General features: G+C 51.4%; 1 protein-coding gene across 2 annotated transcripts in view; it reads right to left on the bottom strand.

The window, feature by feature from the left end:
* Positions 1-9,883: 9,883 nt before the first annotated feature.
* The window catches only part of PACSIN2 (protein kinase C and casein kinase substrate in neurons 2), a 149,417-nt gene continuing 140,011 nt past the window's right edge, over positions 9,884-19,289 (bottom strand). The window contains exons 8-12 of one of the 2 annotated variants that reach the window (XM_008579999.1): positions 18,561-18,566; positions 16,961-17,082; positions 14,884-15,006; positions 13,944-14,140; positions 9,884-10,764 (exon numbers count right to left, since the gene is read on the bottom strand). In XM_008579999.1, the coding sequence (XP_008578221.1) occupies positions 10,652-10,764; positions 13,944-14,140; positions 14,884-15,006; positions 16,961-17,082; positions 18,561-18,566 (561 nt within the window). In that variant the 3' untranslated portion in view covers positions 9,884-10,651. The remainder of the gene's footprint in view (positions 10,765-13,943; positions 14,141-14,883; positions 15,007-16,960; positions 17,083-18,560; positions 18,567-19,289) is intronic. The other variant, XM_008580000.1, reaches the window with a different exon arrangement.

Raw genomic sequence — 19,289 nt, 5'->3', positions numbered from 1 at the left:
ACCCTGTCCCTTGCCCCAGAGGACAACGACCGTGGACTTTAGTATGCGCTAAGAGAAGTGAACGCTACCTCTTGGACATGTCATTTCTGTCCAGGTCAGGTACATGCACTCCAGAAGCACGAGCAGCCTCATCTTCCCACCAACCCCTGTTTGCTCGGGCAGTGCACACTTGGAAAGTCACAAACACTCCATGTGAAAAGGTAAAATATTTAAATAATTATTGGTTGATTTTAAAACTTTCTTTTTTCTTTTTTTTTTTTAAATTTTTTGGGGCCGGCCCGGTGGCGCACTCGGTAGAGTGCAGTGCTTGGGAGCACGGTGGCGCTCCCGCCAAGGGTTCAGATCCCATATAGAGACCGGTCTGCTCACTGGTTGAGCGCGGTGCGGGCGCGACACTGAGGGTTGCGATCCCGTTGCCGGTCAAAAAAAAAGACAAAAAGGAAAAAAAAAAAAAAAAGATGACCGGTAAGGGGATCTTAACCCTTGACTTGGTGTCAGCACCATGCTCACCCGGTGAGCAAACCAGCCATCCCTATATGGGATCCAAACCCGTAGCCTTGGTGTTATCAGCACCACACTCCCCGAGTGAGCCATGGGCCGGCCCCCCCCCCAAATTTTTTTTTTTCCTTTTTGTCTTTTTTTGTGACCGGCCACGGGATCGCAACCCTCAGTGTCGCGCCCGCACCGCGCTCAACCAGTGAGCAGACCGGTCTCTATATGGGATCTGAACCCTTGGCGGGAGCGCCACCGTGCTCCCAAGCACTGCACTCTACCGAGTGCGCCACCGGGCCGGCCCCAAAAAATTTAAAAAAAAAAAAGAAAAAAGAAAGTTTTAAAATCAACCAATAATTATTTAAATATTTTACCTTTTCACATGGAGTGTCATATAGGGATGGCCGATTGCTCACCGGGTGAGCGTGGTGCTGACAACACCAAGCCAAGGGTTAAGGTCCCCTTACAGGTCATCTTTTAAAAAAAATTTTTTTTTGGAAGCTGGCCAGTACAGAGATTGAACCCTGGACCTCAGTGTTGGACTTTTTTTTTTAAGGGCCGGCCCGGTGGCGCACTGCTACAGTGCGGCGCACTCGGGAGAGTGCGGCGCTGGGAGCACAGCAGCACTTACGCTGTGGGTTCGGATCCTATATAGAGATGACCAGTGCGCTCACAGTGCTCACTGGCTGAGCGCGGTGTGGCAGGTCTCAAAAAGGACAAAAAATAAATAAAAAATAAAAAATAAATGCAATTCCATTACCTCCTTTAATGGGATAAATGGTTTGGAATATTTTCATTACTATAATATTTGCAATTTAGCAAAAATAATTGGAAAGTGAAATGAAAACATGTTTACACAAAAACCTATACTTGGGGCCGAGCCCGTGGCGCACTCGGGAGAGTGCGGCGCTGGGAGCACAGCAGCACTTACGCTGTGGGTTCGGATCCTATATAGAGATGACCAGTGCGCTCACAGTGCTCACTGGCTGAGCGCGGTGTGGCCGATCTCAAAAAAAGGACAAAAAAGGGCCGAGCCCGTGGCGCACTCAGGAGAGTGCGGCGCTGGGAGCACAACAGCGCTTCTGCCACAGGTTCGGATCCTATATAGGGATGGCCGGTGCACTCACAGCGCTCATTGGCTGAGCACGGTGCGGCCGGTCTCAAAAAGGACAAAAAAAAAAAACCCTATACTTGAATGTTTATAACAGATTTATCCATAATTGTCAAAAATTGGAAACAACCCAAATATCCTTCAACTGGATTAACAAACCGTGGTACATTCATTCAATAGAAACTACCCACTATATGAAAGTACAAAATACTGACACATGAAACCACATGGATGAATCTCAAATGAATTATGTGGAATGAAAGAAGACAAGGCCGTCTCAAAAGGCTACATACTGTATGATTACATTCATGTGATATCTGGAACAGGCAAAACTACAGAAACAGAAAACAGATCAGTGGTTTCCTACGGACTGGGGAGCTAAGGATCCTTTGATTACAAAGGATCAGGGGAAGCTTGAGGAGGTGATGGAACAGTTTATATCGTTTGTGGCTGTGGTTATACAACTGTATGCATTTGTCCAAATTTGAAGAACGATACACTAAAAGGGGTGCATTTTACTGTATGTAAATTATACCTTGAAAATGAAAAATGGAAAACAAATGCTCAGCAAAGGCAGAATTTACAACATAAGGAATATCATGCAGCCATTAAGCATTATATTTTTTCTATAGCTACATTATAAACATTATATTTTTAATTGAAGCATATTTAGGGACATGAGAAAATGCTCGTGATAAAACGCTAAGAGAACAGGGCTGGCTGGTTACTCAGTTGGTTAGAGTATAGAGTTGCAACATCAAGGTCAAGGGTTTGGATCCCTGTACCGGCCAGGCACCAAAAAAAAAAAAACGTGTTAAGAGAATGAAGCAGGATATAATACTACATTTACAATATGATACTAGTTTTGTTTTGTTTTTGGCAGCTGGCCAATACAGGGATCAAATCCTAGACCTTGTTGTTATCAGCACCATACTCTAACCAACCGAGAACCAGCCTGCTTTAGTCCGTTTTGTGTTGCTATAACAGAAATACCTGAGACTGGGTAATTTATAAAGGAAAGAGGTTTATTTGGCTTACGATTCTGGGACAGCTGCATCTGGCATGGGCCTCAGGCTGCTTCTACTCATGGCGGAGAGTGGCAGGCAGCCAGCGGGTACAAGCAGACCACATGGTGAGAGGAAGCAAGAGAGAGAAAATGCCAGGGTCTTTTTTAAGCAATGAGCTCTTGTGGGAACTAATAGAGCAAGAACTCATTCATTAATCCCCTCTCCCCAGGGAGAGCATTAATCCATTCATGAGGGATCCGCCCCCATGACTCAATCAACTTCCAGCACTGCCACATTGGGGATCAAATTTCCACATGAGTTTTGGAGGGGACAACACATCCAAACTCCATCACAGCCAGCCCCATGATGCCAGTTGTATAAAACAGACACACGCTGATAATGGCAACAAAAACATGTAAATATGTAAGAAAAAAGGATAGAAAAAAGTCACCCAAATGTTAGCAACATTACCTCTGGATGTCAGGATTGTAGATGACTTAAAGTTTTTCTGAATATTTTTACTAAATTTAAAATTTTTTATCTGAGCCTTTGTTCCTTTTACAATTAAGAAAAAATAATTAAGACTGTTACTTGAAAATATTATAAAGGAGCAGGAGCAGTCTGGCTGTCTTTACCCAGAAGTGGCCAGCAAGCCATGTCTAGTTCATGTGCCAACAGTCTTGCCTTGGTGATCGAAGGCCACTGGGCTCAGGGTTAAGTCACACTTCCGGGCCAGCCACTCCTGGTTTCTGTGGCTGTCGGCCAGGCCTACCACACTGTATCCGGCTCACATCCAAGTCTTGGTCCACCAACAGTTGGTGTTAGGTGTCTTTTCCTCGGAGAAAGTGACATCATTTACTTAGTCCATTTGTTCATCTTCTCCTTCCTTCCTTCCTTCCTTTGGAGCCCTTTCCACAAAGGGTTTGAAGCGGCCTAAAACAATACACTATAACCTGGATGGTCTTAAATTTATTTCATCTTTTCAGTTTAGACCCACAAACACAGGGGCTAGGGAGATCAAGGCCCAGCTCCTGCCCCGATGGGGTCCCTGTTCAGTGGGGGAGGCAGGCCAGCCATGAAGATGGGGTAGGGAGTGTGCTCCAGAGCAGAGGGGCTGTTCACGTCAGGCAGTTCCACAAATGGCATAACCCCAGTGGTGGCAGATGTCATTTAATGAGCACACTGGGTGCAGGCATGGGGCCAAGTGCTGTACTGCTCTGAGGCAGGTGCCCTCATAGTCCAGTAGCATAACCTAGTGGACAGGGGGCCTGGGCTGCACTGCCCAGGGCTGAATCCTAGCTCTGTATGGAGTAGCTGTTGCACCTTGGGCAAGATACCTAACCTCTCTGTGCCTCAGTTTCTTCACCTATAAGAATAGGGACATTAATATCACCTAGTTCATGGGTTGCTGTGAAGATTAAATAAGTTAATAAAGGCTAATGAGTTTAGAACGGGGCCTGGCACAGAGTGAAATACAAATGTGTACTACAATTATTCCCTTTCTAAAAAATTTTTCAGCAGCTGGCCATACTGGGATCGAACCCTGGACCTTGGTGTTATCAGCACCACACTCTAACCAACTGAGCGAACTTGCCAGCCCTATTATTCCAACTTTAGAGACAAACAAACCAAGGATTAGACAAATTAAGTACTTTCTTCAAGGTCACAAAGCTAATTAAGGTCACAGAGTTGGAGTTAAGTTTGAGTGCAGGGAATGTGACCTCACAGCTCATACTCATAACCATTGACTTCATTTTTATGCCTTTGTAGGACTGTTCAATGTCATAAAACTTCAGAGAAGAAAAAAAATCCTTTGTCAGGTTTTGGTGGAAAATCCCACCTCCGCGTGTAGTTTCATGCGGCCTGGAGGAAGCACTGATGTCCATCGACTGGGTGGGGAGGATTTAAGTCTCCCCCTGCGATCTGCATACTTTGGTTGTTATCAGCTGGAGGTGGGATGATATTTGGGGTCAACACGACCTTCATAATAAGGCACCCATATTTGTGTGTCTTATTAAGCACTTTCACACCTTTGACGTCCCATGATTATGACAGAGGGAAGACAGGAGCCATTTCTTCATTTTCCAGATAAGGAAACCAAGGGTCAGGGAGATGAAGGGACCTGCCTGCAGGCACGCAGCTCATCAGTGACAATAAGGTGCCCATCTGACCCTGGACTTGGCCACCATCTAACCCTCCCTACCGCTTGGCATGGGAAGCGTAGGGACAGCTGGGGATGAGATGTCATGCTGGCCTCTGTCCCCCACTCCCCGAGCTCTCTTTGTCCATACTGTCCCCATATCCTTGGGCACTGGGCCAAACCGATCAGTCTCTGGGTTCCCAGGGCCCAGCTCCTGCACCTAAGAGCTGGTGTTAGAGGATGTTTGCTGGTCATACAAATATGCACATAGAATTGCTGGTTCTTTTGGCAGCTCTGACTTGCTTTTTGGGCCAGTGGTTGGCAAAGTTGGTCCTAGGCCAGCATCACCTGGGGACTTGTCAGATGTGCAAACTCTGTGCCCCATTCCTAACCTAGTAACTCAGAAACTGTGGGAGGCCGCCCAGCAAGCTGAGGTGTAATAAGCCCACCAGGTGTTTGAAAACCACTGCATTAGACCACAGAACCATCCTGAGTCGATGCCTGCTGTCTGGAGTTGGGCATCCCTGAGTACAGGTCCCAGCTCTGCCCTCACTTGCCATGTGGGCTGACGCAGGCTATGCAGCCTGTCTGGCTTCAGTTGCCTCACCTGTAAGATGGTGCTTACACACTGTGAAGAGAGTTAGATGACCATTTCCAGGTAAAGGTGTGCAGTGCAGGGCCTGGCATGTAGTTGATAAATGCTAAGCTCAAGGCTGGCTGGAAATAGCAGGCGAGAAGCTGCCTGTCCACTGATAGTGCCCAGGAGTCTTAGCATGTTTAGGCTGCTATAATAAAATACCATAGACTGGGTGGTGTATAAACAACAGACATTTATTTCACAGTTCTGGAGGCTGGGAAGTCCAAGATCAAGGTGCTGGCAGATTCAATGTATGATGAGAGCAATTTTCTCACAGATGGAAACTTCTGGCTGGATCCTTGTATGGTGGAAGGGGCCAACAAGATCCCTCGGGCCTCTTTTATAAGGACTAATTCCATTCATGAGGGCTCTGACCTCATGTCCTAATCACCTCCCAAAGGTCCCACCTACTAATACCATCACCGTGGGGGATAGGATTTCAACATAAGAATTTTGGGGGGATTCAAACATTCAGACCAGGGCCGGCCTGTGGCTCACTCGGTAGAGTGCGGTGCTGATAACACCAAGGCCGTGGGTTCGGATCCCATATAGTGATGGCCGGTTTGCTCACTGGGTGAGCGTGGTGCTGACAACACCAAGTCGAGGGTTAAGATCCCCTTACCGGTCATCTTTTAAAAAAAAAAAAAAAAGACAAACATTCAGACCATACCACCGGGTCAGTGATTCCACGGACCCTGTGCCTGGCAGTGGCCCATGCCTGGCAGGTGATGAGCAAGCCAGGCCAGATTCAGTGTGTCCCGAGTCCACCCTCCCAGGCATGGGGAGCTACCTTTATCCTGACCCTGGTTCCTTCTACTGGGGTGCTCCAGGGCCCTTCTGCTCCCTCTCATTGCAGGGACCACAAAGGTGGGTCGCCGAGGCCCAGAGAGGGACACTTGTCTCCTGCAGGTGTCTGGGGAACGGGCTGGGGAGGAGGCTTAGGACGGGGGGCAAGGGGGTAGCAGCAAATGGTAGCAGCCACCATCCTGGAGAGAACTTAAATTGTGGAAAGGGGGCGGGGGAGGAAAGATTATGGAGCACCTACCTATAGGCCAGGGTACCCACCTGGGTGTCTTGGCTCCTGGACACCCCCGAAGTCATCCCCACTTGATCATCCTCACTGTGCAGCAAATAAGGCTCAGGCACTTGTTTGGGCTTCAGGTCCCGCAGGGGTTGAGGTCCTCCCCAGTCCTTCTGTGATACAGCTGACATCCTGCCCAGGCAGGGACTAGGGGGCACTTCCCACTGGAAGTGGGGGAAATAGCTCAAGGACCACATAGTCCTCTGCCCTTCTGGGCCTTAGGGCCTAACTGGGAGGCCTTTGTTTTGTCCTATCAGCAGACCATCTTGCCCCTCCTCTCTAGCTCTCCTGTCTTAGTGTCAGAATGACTTGTGTCCTTCTCTGGGCCTACAGGAGTTTCCCAAGGGCAAACGTGGACTCTTCATGTTTGTCCTGGCACCACTGAGTCTTAGACACAGTAGGTGCTCAATAAATGTTTGGTGAATGAATAACTGCCCAGTGGACAAATAAGGACAGAGCCAGCCAATTTCCTGCCAGGAGGAGCTACTCCGGGGCCAGGCCTTGCTCAGCTCCTCAACCACTTGCTCTGTGCCTGTGGGCAGGCCACACCTTCGCCTCACTTGGCCTCAGTATCCCCATGAACTAGGAAGGGGTTAGTCAGGTGGTCCACAGGGCCCTTCTTAATCTGTCCCAGTGCCTGAGGCCTTAGCACAGCCCAGCCCCAGAAGGCAGAGGCAGCTTGTCCTCTGTCTGAGGAATTTCCCAAGACCCAGGGTTTTAGCTCAAGCTGCAGCAGTCAGATCCCTGCCCTTGCTCACCTGCCGGCCTTACCAGGGGTGAGGGGGACTTGGAGAGGGATAATAAAATACCCACCCCCCGACCCCGGTGGAGCTCCTGCTCAGGAAAGGGCCTTGGACTCACTAACAGTCAGCTCAGGGGCCCTGAAGGGCAGTGCTGACAGTTGGTGCCAGCCCTGATGGGGCAGCAGCTGTGGGAGGTGGAGAAGGGAGGGGACAAGACAACTTGGTGGCCCAGCATGGCAGGTGCAGGAGGGGCAGCCAAGGACGGAAGAGGGTCCCAGCCCCCAGCCTATAGTGTCACTTGTAACAGTAATTGCCCCCTGAGGGCCTGTGGCTTCCCCCCACCTTACTCTAACCCTCCATCCAAGAAAGCAGGTATCACTCCTACCTAGGGAAACTGAGGCTCAGAGGGGCAAGGTGAGGTTCCCAAGCTCACTGGGGGCAGGAGAGGGCAGGTGGGCAGTGAGGGGCCCTGTGAGATTCTTCACAGAGGGCTGTGAGAAAGGGCCTCGCAGAGTGGGGGTAGTTTCATCTGACCTTTCAAGTATTCCTGCTGCCTTTCTGCTGCTCTTTATCCCCTGGAGGGCAGCAAGAAAGGGCTTGCCCTCAACACCCTGAGACCTGGGTTTGAATCTCGGTTCTGCTCATGAGGCCTTGGACAAGTGGCTGAACCTGAGTTTCCAGATCTTCTGTTTCCTCTTCTACAAAATGGGATGACTCCAGCCTGACCCATGGATAGGAGATGAGCTCACCAGGGCCCAGGCCTGGGGCTGGGGGAGGCAGAAGCTGGTGTCCGCCCAGGGCAGCAGGTAGACTGCAGTGGATTCCAACTCCTCCTCAAGCTGGGAGAGCAGGGAACCTGTCACCCATGAGACAAGACAGCAGGATGGCAAAGATGTCTCCTCTGTCTCGCTGAGCTGGGGCTAGGCAACGGTGCAGGGGCAGCTGCGTGCCTCCTGCCTCCTGGTGCGGTCCCCACGCCCCGACAGGGTGCTCTTCTGGGCAGCCTTACCAGGGTTCATTTCTTTTCTCTCTTCAACCAGCCAGGGCTGCCACTGCCTCCTCCGCAGTCGCCCCGGTGAGGCTAGGATTCCTCAGCACCTCCACTAGCTGGGACTCCTGGGGGAAATTGGGCTCTTGGAGCACCTGTTTGCTGCTCTGTAATATGGAAATGGGGAGGCTCATCTCTATGCTTGAGGATGTTTAGAGTTATTTGCAGATAATATAAGTAAAAAGTAGGGCACAAGGCCCAATGCACGGTAGGTGCTCAGGAAAATGTGTTCAGAGAACTACGGATGACGGGAGGTTGCTGGTCTTGTCCTGCTGTTTCAGTCCAGGTGGGAGAAGGAAGCGCCAGCCACTGCCCACACCATGGGGAAGCCCAGGTCACACACAGGCAGGGAGAGGGGAACCCCAAGGGACCTAGGTGTCTCAAATCCCCCCAACCTCTGGTCTGGCAGGGGTCTTGTGCCCTGGATCTCGTATAGCTCCAAGCTGGTAAACCCCAAGGAAGACACATCCACCAGCTGACGTGGGCATGAGGGTGGATGCGCAGCAAAGGGACTTTCACATGCACGAGATCAACCGTTTATTGTTTACTGATTTCTTTCCTAAAATACTATACAATTAAAGGAACTCCTAAACTTAAAAGACAACAATTTTTGGTAAATCTGTAGCACAGGAATGAGGATTTCTGCTGGTAAGTTTTCATGACAGATACAGACACACACGCACTTTCCAAGCAAGACGTCAGGCTCACTGGACATGCTGAGGAGGGTAATGCATAGCTTATGATGGTGACAATGGTGGCACCACTGTCACAGTTACACAAAACAAAGGTTCTCTCCACACCCCACCCACCCTGTGTGACTACAGCACAGCTCTGGCCACGGTACCCCACTCTCTGGCGACCAGGACACTTAGGGAGGCCTGTGCTGTGGGTGACACCCAGCTTTCGTTTGCTCATTAGGAACATGGATGACTGTGAAATCTGCGACTGCTGCAAAGACACGGCGTTTTTACAGTATTCAGCTACAGAACCATGGACTGAGTCTAGTCAGAAGGTGGATCCCTGCTGGCCAGCGAGGACAAGCCTGCCCTGCAGAAGCCTCAACCTAGGAGAGTCCTGGGGCCCACGTCCAAGCCTGGAGGGGGCCCAGCCAACCAGCCAGGCCCATGCCCGCGTGCCACGGACTTCAAGCAGTTTACAAACGAAACCCACTGTTGAAACTGTTAAATCTCATTAAAACAGTAGACAAGCTCTTTAGATTCTCTGAATATCAAATAATATATACAGATATACACCAAGACATGACAGTCTAATATATAAAGCATCTTAATCTATAGATGCATTTGCTTGAAAAGTAAGTCCTACTTTTTAACCTCCCAAATCACTGTTAAAACTGTTAATTAGCAAAATAATAAAGTTTTAAGCAAGAATAGAGTGAAAATAATTTTTAAATATGGTGACTTTGGGGATTACTACATAAGGTTATTTCTGAAACCCCCACTCAGATGCCCTGAACGCATAAAGAGCATTCACAACCGTTAACGCGTTCCCATCTTCCTACTACAATCTCTTGCCTCAAACATCATCTGTCAACATGAGTTACATCACCTGCGGCTCATCCCATGCAGGGGCATGGCTTTCACAGCACAACGTGGAAATAGAGTACTACATAAGGTTATTTCTGAAACCCCCACTCAGATGCCCTGAATGCATAAAGAGCATTCACAACCGTTAACGCGTTCCCATCTTCCTACTACAATCTCTTGCCTCAAACATCATCTGTCAACATGAGCTACATCACCTGCGGCTCATCCCATGCAGGGGCATGGCTTTCACAGCACAACGTGGAAATAGAGACACATTTCCTCTAGACTGGTGTACATCACTGTGCCATAATTTAAGTATAAATGAATGGAAGAACAGGTATATAAAAAAGTATAACTGTACATACCCTTAAATTAAAAACCTCAAAATCTTCACTCGGAAAATGGCATGGAAGTTTGTTCATTTAGTGGCAGGTGATGGGACTCATCAGAGAAAGTAATCAGTGGAGCAAGAATCAGTGTACCTACCACTGACTTGGAGGGAGGAGAGACAAGGTCAAGAACATACAGACCCATGATAAGCCAACACACAGACAGTGGGGCGGCAGAAGGAGGGCCCAGGTATTTCTCTGTTGTACTGCCTCTTCCTGTGCTCAGATCCCTCCAGCTGCACTTGGAAAGGTGCTGAGTCCCAGGTGAAGTGACCAGCTCTGCCTTCATGGGAGCCAAGAGCATGAAGCCAAGAGCAACAGAACCATCTTTTGCAGGAAAAGGCATGGACACCCACGTGGCTGGCTGGAGGGGCCAGAGGGGCCACTGCCCGGGCCAATGGCTAACGGAGCTCCTGGGACAGCTGCCTCCATCCCTCCGCCAGCCTGCCCACTGGCCTGTCACTGGATGGCCTCGACGTAATTTGCTGGATACAGGCCAACCTGTCCATTGTCCAAGCGTCCCTTGCACCAGCCCTGCTCGTCCTCGTCCTCTATCTTGGTCAGCTCATCCCCTGCAAGATAAAGTGGAAGCAGTCTTGGTGACAGGGCAGTGACACTGACCGCTGGGTCAGAGAGCCGCCCTCACATTGAGCCCCACACTGCAACGTGCTTCCAGGCCCACGGGGGTCTCCAACTTGGGTGAAAGGGCAGGCATTCTTCTGGGGGCAGGGCAAGAGCCTGGTTACTCCTCTACGAAATTGCACTTTAAGCTGCTTCTTTGGTCACGGGCCTCTGAGAGACCTAAAGCCTGACAGCCTCGCAGGGGCAAGCCACCCGCAGTTGCCACATGGCTCCCACAGAGACTGCAGGCCTTGTGCCTTCCCGACTGTCCCTGACCCTCCACTGCTATCTCCCTCACTGGCCCCAGTTGGCTCGCTTTTCATGTGTGTCTCCCAACACTTGCTGCTGTGGTCTCTGCATCTTTGTTAATCTCTCCTCTGCCAAACTCTGGGCTGTGTGAAGGGCAGGGCCACACCTGACCAACAGACCTGTTATTCTATCCAAATACCAGGCTCAAGGATCATGCGAGACAACACTTGTCAACCCCTCCTGACACCCTGAAACGAGAGCCACTGGCACATTCTGGAATCTCCCTGTGGCTCTACATGTTAGTGTGGTTTATCTTTAATTTATTCACACTTGAAGGAGCCCTTACTTCGGGCCAGGCCCTGGGTGGAAGAGGAGATACAGAGAAGAGAGGAGCAGATGGAGCCTGGTCCCACAAGGATACAGATCAGGGGACAAGAGCAAAGGTGTGACCAAGGCAACCATGGGGGAAGTGGCCCCAGGGCAGGCCCCCAGGTCTGGCGTTTGCTTGTCAAGGGCAAGCAGAGCAGCCCAGGGCCCTGCGGTGGGCGGGCAGGCACCTAGTGCCTCTGGCTGGGAACTGGCTGCAGAGAAGGCTGGAGAACCTGCGAGCAGCAGGAGCTGGCAAGGGTGGAAAACAGTCCCAGGTGCTGTTTTGTCTTTATTAAGTTTGCAGCTTTGTATTTCTCTTTGGCATTTCAGTCCATTTTTCAGAATTAGATATAATTTCCCCCCAGGCAATTATGCGTTGCTTAGCAACACTTCCCTGACATTTTTATTTTGTATGGCAGTGTCGCCATACAGGATGCCCGTGCAGCTAATGCCTGGGGCTCCTGGGTGCTCCCAGGACGAGCTGGGTTCAAATCCCAAAGCCACCACTGACTGGTTGGGAGACCTGGGCAACCTGCTTCTGCTGCCTGGGGTCTGCTTTCCTCATCCATAGACTGGGGGTGCTGTAAGATTAAGTGTTGAAACATGGAAGGATCCTGACTGGCGTGAGCTGTGTTATTCCCACATTAGAGACAGTGACTTCACTCTGTCTGGACCGGGTCTCCTGCAAATCTGCCTGAGAAGCATCAGGAGGAAATGCAGGGGCTACAGGGTCAGCATCCTAGTGACCACCATGTTCCCCCTCCCTTCTCGCCCATGCCAGACACTGGCGTTTCTCTGTTCCCGCCCTCGCAGGCTGCTGCTCCCAGCATCTGCACAGAGGCTGCAGAGGGTAGGATGGGGTGCTGGCCACGTGATACCACCGTGAGGTGAGAAGTGGCAGCAGCCAGGGCACTGCTGCAGACATAAGACAAGCAGCACTGGCTGGGAACTAATTTTACATCATAAGAAAGCAAAATAATGCAGAAAACAGACACAATGGACAGGAAAGCTTTCAAGTTGTAAAAACGCGAACCAATAAGTAGAAACGTTCATTACAATCAGTTTGCTTCTGACAATGTACTTGGAGCTGAAGGAAACATTTTAAATCTGTAAAACTGCTGTCAAACCCAACAGGTAAGATTGAAGAAGAAATGAGAAATTAAAAACAAATAAATCAGCAAAGTAGGGGGTTAACAACCCCAACCAAAGATATCAGAAAACTGGATGAAGATGGTTTAAAGGCACATAAAAAATTTCTAAAACTAGCCAGAGGCACCTGACGACCAACCCTGGGATGATGTCTGGAGACAGCTGGTGGCACTGCTGGGTGCTGGAGAGGAAGCTGAGGCTGGGTTAGGAGCCAGGTCTTTGGGCACAGCTGAGTCAGGGTAGGGGAAGCGACAGTCTTCCCCAGCGGTCTAGCCGAGGGAAGGGGCATGCCTCGGCCCGCGTTGGCTGGATTCTGGCCCAGCCTCCCTCTTCTTGGAGGGATGGATGCTGGTGCTGGGGTGGCTTCAAGGAAAGGGCGAGGTTGAGGGCAGAAACATGGGTTTTTGTGGGCCCACTGTGTTGGCCCTAAGCCACTCTGGCCTCCTTAGACAGGCTATAAGATAGTGCTTTTCTTTTTCTTTTTTTGTGACTGGCTGTTACAGGGATCTGAACCCTTTTTTTTTTTCTGGAGGCTGGCCGGTACAGATAGTGCTTTTCAATGGAGGGTTGCAGCCCATTTTGGTGAAATACAACCAGCATTTAAATAACAAAAAGACAAAGGATAGAAAATCTCTGCAGGCAGAGCACACGTAATCAGGATCCAACTGTTCTGTATCCACGGTTTTAGCTACTGGCAGCACAGGTTTACATGGGCAGACATGTGTACACAATGTGACCCAGGAAGAATGTATGAAAGGCACTGCCTGAGACAAGGCCCTGCCTAGCCCAGATAATCAGGATCCAACTGTTCTGTATCCACGGTTTTAGCTACTGGCAGCACAGGTTTACATGGGCAGACATGTGTACTCAATGTGACCCAGGAAGAATGTATGAAAGGCACTGCCTGAGACAAGGCCCTGCCTAGCCCAGGGCTGTGCTGAGGGACACTGGGGTCTGGGCAAGGCTGTGGCTCGACTCACCTGTAGCCGGGACCCCTGGAGGAAAGCCTCCTTGGGGACCTGCAGGGCTGGATGCTCCCAGAGTGCATGGGGGGTTCCTGGTGGTACTGGCCAACAGCTCCAGCCACCCCTCTTCAGCATGGCAGGCCAGTGCCCTGCTGGTCCCAGACTCAGCCTAGCAACGGGAGGTATCCCAGGAAAAGGCACTAGGGTGCCTCACTGTCTTCTGAGTTTGGGCATTGAGCATCTGTTACTTTTGAAACTGGAGGGGAAGTGGGGCAGTGAGCACCCACAAGTGAAACTAGCAGGAACTTTACCAGACTTAAAAAACAAAATAGACAACCCCCTCCCCCAGCAGGCTGGAACACTCATCCCCCTGGGATGCTGGCTGGGAGCCCACCTACCAGCCTTGAAGCTCAGCTCATCATGTTCCTGCCCCTCGTAGTCATAGAGGGCCCGGACTCGCACTTCTGTCCCCGAGGTGGTGTCCTCGTCAAACGGATTGGAGTCCCCGTTGGCATCCGTGGAGGAGAAGGGGTTGTTGGATTCGTCATCCGACCAGTCAGTGGGGTAGCTGTGGGTCTTCTCATAGCTGCTCACGCTGCAAAAAGGGGTTGACATGGGCCCTAAGCATAGGAATGGGAGATGGTGGGAGGCCCCCACTAGAGCCCCTGCCCTCGCCCAGAGCCTCTGCCCCAAGGGAGGGCACAGGAGCCTCAGGGCTCAGGGCTGGGGGCTGCTTCCAAAGGAGCACAGCTCCCTCCAGAAGGCCAGCTTGGGTGGAGCCAGGCCTTGGCGAGAATCCATGCTAGCCACACTCATCCTGAGGGGTGGGACACTCCCACACCACTACTCAGCAGAGGCAGACCCAGGGGCCTGCTCCACAGGTCCCCCAGCACAGAACCCCCCCATCCATCTGTCTTCCTGTGGTGGTGGTGCTGGGGCCTTGAAGGGTTAGCAGAAGACAGAGAAAAAGCAATCAAAGATTGTTAGCTGTGCCCTCCCGAGAAATGGAGACGCCAGAGACTGTCCACCAGTTGGCAGCCAGCAGGTGTGCAGTGTGGCAGGTACCCACTGCCTGCACTGGGGCCTTGAAGGGTTAGCAGAAGACAGAGAAAAAGCAATCAAAGATTGTTAGCTGTGCCCTCCCGAGAAATGGAGACGCCAGAGAGACTGTCCACCAGTTGGCAGCCAGCAGGTGTGCAGTGTGGCAGGTACCCACTGCCTGCAAGGCCTCATGCATTGCTCTGAGTGCCAAGGGGGCAAGACCCTGAGAGAGAGAGAGAGAGGGAGGCAGACAGAGTGAGCGAAGTAGAAACCAGACAGAAGTGTCGGTTCACCAACTTTTTGGCCTTAATGTCTTCCTTTTCACTGACGGTGCTGCCCGTGTCGTCCTCATCCTCGAAGGGGTTGTAGCTGGATTGTGACTGCGCGGACTGGGCAGGGTTGCTCAGGATACTAAGGTTGCTATGGGGAGAGAGAGAGCTTTCAGGGGATTCCAGCTCGGCAGGGCCCGCCGAGGGTCCTGGTGACTCCCAGCTGGAGGATCACGGTGGCCAGGAACTCAAGGGACAAAACAGCCCCTCATCTGACTGGAGGAAGACTATGTTGTTTGAACAGAAAGATTATTTTAGCAAAACCTGTAGCAATACTTTGGCTGTTAAACATGCATAAAGCATTTGAGAGAGAACAAGATTTCCCTTTCCTTGCTTGCATCTGGATGTGGTCAATCCAGAATAGGGGCCCTGGGGCAAGGGTGACAGACCACAGCTGAGCAGAACTGTTTTCCAGGCTTGGGGCTCCCCATCTCTCATTCCTGCTGCTATGAACAGGTGAGTCACAGGGCAGTGGAGGTGCCCTAGAAGGGTGGCAGTCTGGGAGGGAGGCTCGATCCTGCTGACAGGAAGGGGGGGTCCTGAGTGCTCCGGGCCCCACAGTGCAGTGCCCCCTCCTTCTGACTACTAAGGGGTTCAGCACTGGCTCCCCAGTTCTCCTGAGGCTGGAGCTTCCAAAATCAGGACCAAGGCCTGCAGTGCAGCCCTTTCTAAGCAGAAAGAAGGATTTCTTTGGGGCGCCAAAGAGAGAAAATCCATCTGTAACTGTATCAACCACCTACTGTGTGCAGGCCCAGAGTGGAGTCCAGAGAAATCAGAGCTAATCCTGGCCTGAGGGCTGGGAGTCGGGGAAGATGGGATGAAGGGACTGCAGGGTGCTAGGCACCATAAAGGAGACCACAACGAAAAAATGAGGCAGTCCCCTGGGAGTCCTAGAACGCCACCACATAACTAACAATGGATGAGGCCTCCCTTGAATGGACGACCCCAGCCTCTGAGTCCAGGGCTTTGGGGAACAGGCATTCAAAGCTCTGATGGATGATTCTGAGCATCCACCATCCCACCCCAGTGCAAGGAGATGAGGAGAGGCAACACCTCAAATGTCACCAGTGACCCCGAGGGGCCAGCAACTGCCTCATTGGCTTTGGTCTGGTGAGGGGGCCCAGGCCCAGTCTGAGGGCTGCCGACATTCCAGGCATATGCTGAGACCAGCACCCTCCCCGCTCCTTGGCCCCCTTCTCTAGCAGACTATTGTGAGAGGGGCTGGTGCTGGGCAGCTGAGTGTGTGCAGCAGTCGGGCCAGCCTCGAGCCCCAGCATCTCCTCTGAGGCAGTGTCTCATCCTTCCTGCTCCCCCGCCCCTCGGCACACAGGTGCTGGCCTGATCCCTGGGACGGGCACTTAGTGTGCGCAGTAGCTGAATGACAACCAGTCCCAGTCACAAGGTGATTACTACCATGCATGGCATGGAAGCCTCTGGGTAGGTCCTGCAGGAAGGACACGCTTTCTAGCACACACTTTCCAGAAAGTTCTAAGGACTTTCTATCCACAACTTATTTTTAGCCAACGACTAAGTCATAAAAAACCAACACTCTCAGTGAAGAGGTGATTTGAAATGGGGACACCTGACAGTCCTCTCCTGTCCCTCCCTCGACTGGTGCTTACACAGAAAGTAAACACAAACCTTAGCAGCACCTGAACCGCCTGAAGGGAACCCGCAATGGTGCACCTCCACTTGCCCGTGTCCCTGCAGGGTGGTGCCACCCCTGGAGACATGAATGACTAGCCTGATACCAGCTCCTCCCCTCACTCAGGAATAAAGCATATCTGTGACAAAGGCTCCTTCTCTGCATCTTTCAGCATCTCCAGCACTAGGCAGAAGATGATCCTCCTCAGAGACACCCTTGGGCCACCACCTACAGAGCTCAGGGGCCCAGGAAGCCACTGGAAAGACATCCATGGGGGTCCCTGTGCCACTGGGGAATCTCCCAGGTGACCAAGTTGGGGCTGTCCCAGGACCACGCGGATGACCCAAGGGAAACCCTCCCATGGCAAGGCCTTTTTCAGATCAAGGCTGTGCCCACTCACCTGCTGTGCTTATTCTGCAGAGACTGGTCGCCTGTCTGGTTGATGCCCGTCAGGGTGACACCATCAGTGGCCTTCTTCTTCTCTCTCCGGCTGAGAGTTCGATTCAGGTCTGCAGACCACTCCTAGGCAACAGGTGCCAAGGGAGAGAAATCATGAGGTTTCTCTGTCGGAAGCCATGTCAGTCTAAAATGCCCACCCAGCAAGCCAGTTTTCTGCCCTGCATGGTTAGTGACATTTAGCCTCAAGGTCTCTGCTCTCCCTTGTTTCCCAGCAGACCGCAGGCTCCCCAACGCCCACCTGTGGACCAAACGACCTGACCCCCTCCTCACTGCTCACCTCTACAACCATCCAACCCTGGCCTGTGGCAGCCACCTCCCGGAGGAGGAAACTTTCCAGGACACAGGGCGAGTGACAACAGGCCAAGGCTAACACGTGGAGTCCTACATAACAGCCCTAGGAGCCTCCGAGGCCTGTCAACACCCATCTTGGCTCTCAGCCTCCAGTCCCCTCAGGCCAGCATGGGCTCCAGTGGCTTCACCAGGTGTCCCTCAAATCTCCCAAAGTAGACAGGAACCAGCCCTCTGAGGAGATTGGCCAGGCCATGCAGCCTTGTCTGAAGTGCTGAAGATCCTTCCTATTTATGACCTAAACTGTCTCTGGGTCATGGCGTTGAGACAGCTGGCTGTGGGAACCTGAGAAAGCCTACACCGTGGGAAACTGAACCCTGGACTGCAAATAAAGTCAGGGGCTAGGTCACTTCATAAAACAAAGGGGCAGATGAGTGGACTCTTATGCCAGTCTGTGAGGGGAGAAGCCACCCAGGTGTGTTTTCCTTCCCTGCAACTTTCCCTTTTCAATCTGAACAGCATGCTGGGGGCTAACCAAGCAAAGTATCATCTCCTAGAAGGTCCCTATTTTCCTAGCTGTGACTGTGCTGAAAAACAGAGGAAGTGGGGACAAAAGGAGAAAGGGGACTGTGCCTTGATTTTCCAGAAAAGTACTTGCATGTATGTGCACACACGTCTATGTGTGCACGTGCCTCTGAATTTAATAAATTCTCCTTCCCTCCCATCTCTACCCATTATCAAACAACTTTAATTAAGACTTGGTATGGTTGAGGCCACAGCTTGGCTCACATGTAGCTACAGAACTTCAAGGTTAGAAGCCAACCTAGAAACATCAAGCCTAACCTGTCAATTTGTCACACGAAGAAACTTAGTCCCAGAAAGAAAAAGTGACTTGCCTATGCAGAGTGGGTAGCAGACTTGGGCCCCTGACCCCAAATCCAGGTCACCTTTTGCCTATTAATTATTTTTCAGACTGAAAATAAGTTGACTGAGAACTCAGTTGGAACCCAGAGTTCCCCACAGTGACCTCTGAATATAAATCCATCCAGATTGGGCAGCTTCCAAGGGCGAGGGGTCAACATCAAGCAGACTGTGAAAGGAAGGGTCAGCTGTCAACAGCTCTGATGACACAGCATGAACTGGCCTGCTGCAGAACCAGGCTGGGGACCACCACACACACAGATCCATGGGGTCTGAGGACACACTACAGGGGGTTTGGAACTCAAGGAGTTAGTCATAAAATAGAAACTTACTTCATCCTTGTGGCATGGAAAATAAAAATAAATAATTTCATTAGAGAAAGTCAGGCAAAGTCCTGTAACAGCTGCAAATGTGTGCAAGAGGAACACCCACCCCAGTGAGACCACTTGTCAAACGTTCCTCCTCACTATTCCCTCTCTGGGTATTAACGGGCACCTCTAAGAGACCCAGTAACAGCTGCAAATGTGTGCAAGAGGAACACCCACCCCAGTGAGACCACCTGTCAAACGTTCCTCCTCACTATTCCCTCTCTGGGTATTAACGGGCACCTCTAAGAGACCCAGGTGAATGTCATAGGTGATTTCCTGTACCCATGCAGAGGAGCGAACACCCACTCTAGACCAGAAGCCCAGCTGTGCACAAGCCACCACATGAACACACTTCTCCCCAGCGTGCTGTCACCGGGGAAGCAGAGGCTAGGCTTTGTTTGTCTCCTCTAGGCCACTTCCACTCAGGAAGGCCCTAGCCCTCAACCCTCTCCCAGTGCCTCGTGGTAGGGCAAGGACTGCTCTGCAGCCTCCTGTTGGGGCTGAGTCCTGAGGAAAGTGCAGGGAGTACTCAGCTGCAGGGATCTACACTGTCTTTTGGGGAAACCTTAGGAAGGTCCAGAAAACAGAAGTGCAGGCGTGAAGATTGATGAAACTGCAGGCTGAGTAGGGGCCAAGGAGGCTTCTGTGTGGTGGGCCAGGGCAAGGGCCTGACAACAGGCAGCTCTTGCAGGC

Source organism: Galeopterus variegatus, unplaced genomic scaffold, assembly GCF_000696425.1.
Source record: "Galeopterus variegatus unplaced genomic scaffold, G_variegatus-3.0.2 Scaffold2000, whole genome shotgun sequence".
NCBI classification, from domain to species: Eukaryota; Metazoa; Chordata; class Mammalia; order Dermoptera; family Cynocephalidae; genus Galeopterus; species Galeopterus variegatus.
This window is presented reverse-complemented; position numbering and strand designations above follow the sequence as displayed.